This window comes from Eimeria tenella, genomic scaffold, assembly GCF_000499545.2.
Source record: "Eimeria tenella Houghton genomic scaffold, Eth_scaff396, whole genome shotgun sequence".
Taxonomy (NCBI): domain Eukaryota; phylum Apicomplexa; class Conoidasida; order Eucoccidiorida; family Eimeriidae; genus Eimeria; species Eimeria tenella.
In genome coordinates this window covers 1-1,740 of record NW_013544872.1, presented here as the reverse complement: position 1 = coordinate 1,740, position 1,740 = coordinate 1, and the positions used below count along the sequence as shown (strand labels likewise).

Here is a 1,740-nt window from a genome sequence, read left to right as displayed (position 1 = left end):
TTTATTAGCTGCAAATGGAGAACAAATCTGTATTTAAACATTTTTAAAAATGTATAAAACACTTCAAAAATATTTTAATTTAAATTCTTCTTTTTACGCATGCAATTTGTGGCCCCATTTGCAGTGTACGTACACCTCAAAGTGCTGCTGCACTTTCTGAGGTGTATGTACACCCTGATGTTGAGGTGTATCGACACCTGGAAATGGACGAAAACAAATAAACGAAAAACAATAAATTAACTAAATAATTAAAAATTGAATTTAACTTGCAAATTAGGAAATAAATAGAGTGGTGTATTCTCGAGGCTCAACAGCCGAGCAAGAGCAGCAGCAGCAGCAGCAGCTGTTGCTGCTGCTGTAGGTTGGCAGCAGCAGCAGAAACAGCCGCTACAATTGCAGCAAAAGCTGCTACAGAGGCGCACGGAACAGCAGCATTTCACTCAGCGATAGCCGCAGCAGCAGCAACAGCAACTCTACCAACCGCAGCAAAAGCAGCAGCAGCAAAAGGAGCAGCAGCAACTATTGCTGCAGCTACCTGCACACCAGACTTCCGGGGTGCTCTTCACGCTGTGCCTGTAGCTAGCTAGCTAGCTAGCTAGCTACACAGCCAGCTAGCTAAGTAGCTAGCCAGCCAAGTAGCTAGCTAGCTAGCTAGCTAGCTAGCTAGCTAGCTATTCTGCAACAATAGCTCAGTCTTCAAGAAAACATGTGTCTTGTGAAGTCGTAGTTGTGCAGCAGCAGCAGGTGGGGCAGCTAATTGCTGCCGCAGCAGTTGCTGCAGCAGTTGCTGCTGCTACTGATTGTCGCGGCCGCTGCAGCAGCAGCTGCAGTTGAAGCAGCTGCAGAAGCAGCAGCAACAGAAGTAACAGCAGCGGCTGCTGCTGGACTGCAGCCACGGAGCTGCTGCAGCCAGCGCTGCAGTTGGTGCAGCAGCAGCAGCTGCTGCAGCAGCAGCAGCTGCTGCTGCAGCAGCGGCGTGCAGGTGCAGCAGCTGCACGGCTCCTGCTCGCTGCCTGCAGCGGGGAGGGTCCCAGCAGCAGCACCGGTGTTGCTGCTGCTGCTGCTGCCGCTGCCGGCGCTGCTGCTCATCCGCCCTCCGGTTCTGCTGCTTTTGCTGCAGCGACGGCTTCGAGGGCCTGCTGCAGCGCAGCAAGCTGCTGCAGCGACAAATCTTGTGCTGCAGCAAGGAGTTTGCTGACAGCAGGGTCTTCAATGGTAGCTAGCTGGCTGTCGGCGCAGCTAGCTGCAGCGTCGTCCGTTGCGCAGTAGCTAGCTGGCTCTTCGTCGCCGGCTGCTGCTGCTGCTGCTGCTGCTGCTGCGTCTTCGCCGCTGCTGCTGCCGGGCTCGGGGCTGGCGGCGCGGGCCCGCGGGCTGCGGGCGCGGCGCCTGGAGCGCTGCAGCAGCTGCTGCAGCTGGTGCTGCTGCTGCTGCGCAGTTCTTCTTGCTGCTGCTTCTGCTTCTCCCACTTGAGGCACAAAAGTCTTTTGATAAAGAAATGTAAAAAGGCCCATCACCACTTGGCAGTCAAAGCGGTCCGTCACTCCCCCATGGCCCGGAATGAAGTACCCGAAGTCCTGCGCAGCAGCACCGCAGCTAGCTAGCTAGCTAGCGGGCTAGCTGGGCAAGCGCTGGCTAGCTAGCTGGCTACTGGCTCGCCAGCTGGCTAGCTAGCTGGCTAGCTAGCTGGCTAGCTGGCTGGCTGGGTAGTGGCTAGCTGGCTAGCTAGCTAGCTAGCTGGCT

The 1,740-nt window shown here is 55.6% G+C and overlaps 1 protein-coding gene across 1 annotated transcript; it reads right to left on the bottom strand.

Annotated features, from left to right (window-relative positions):
- Window positions 1-1,085: 1,085 nt before the first annotated feature.
- On the bottom strand, window positions 1,086-1,511 carry ETH_00028555 (uncharacterized protein; the record flags this gene model as incomplete). Its single annotated transcript, XM_013379783.1, has 1 exon — window positions 1,086-1,511. One exon carries the CDS (start codon window positions 1,509-1,511, stop codon window positions 1,086-1,088), a length of 426 nt encoding a protein of 141 aa, XP_013235237.1.
- Between the last annotated feature and the right edge of the window lie 229 nt (window positions 1,512-1,740).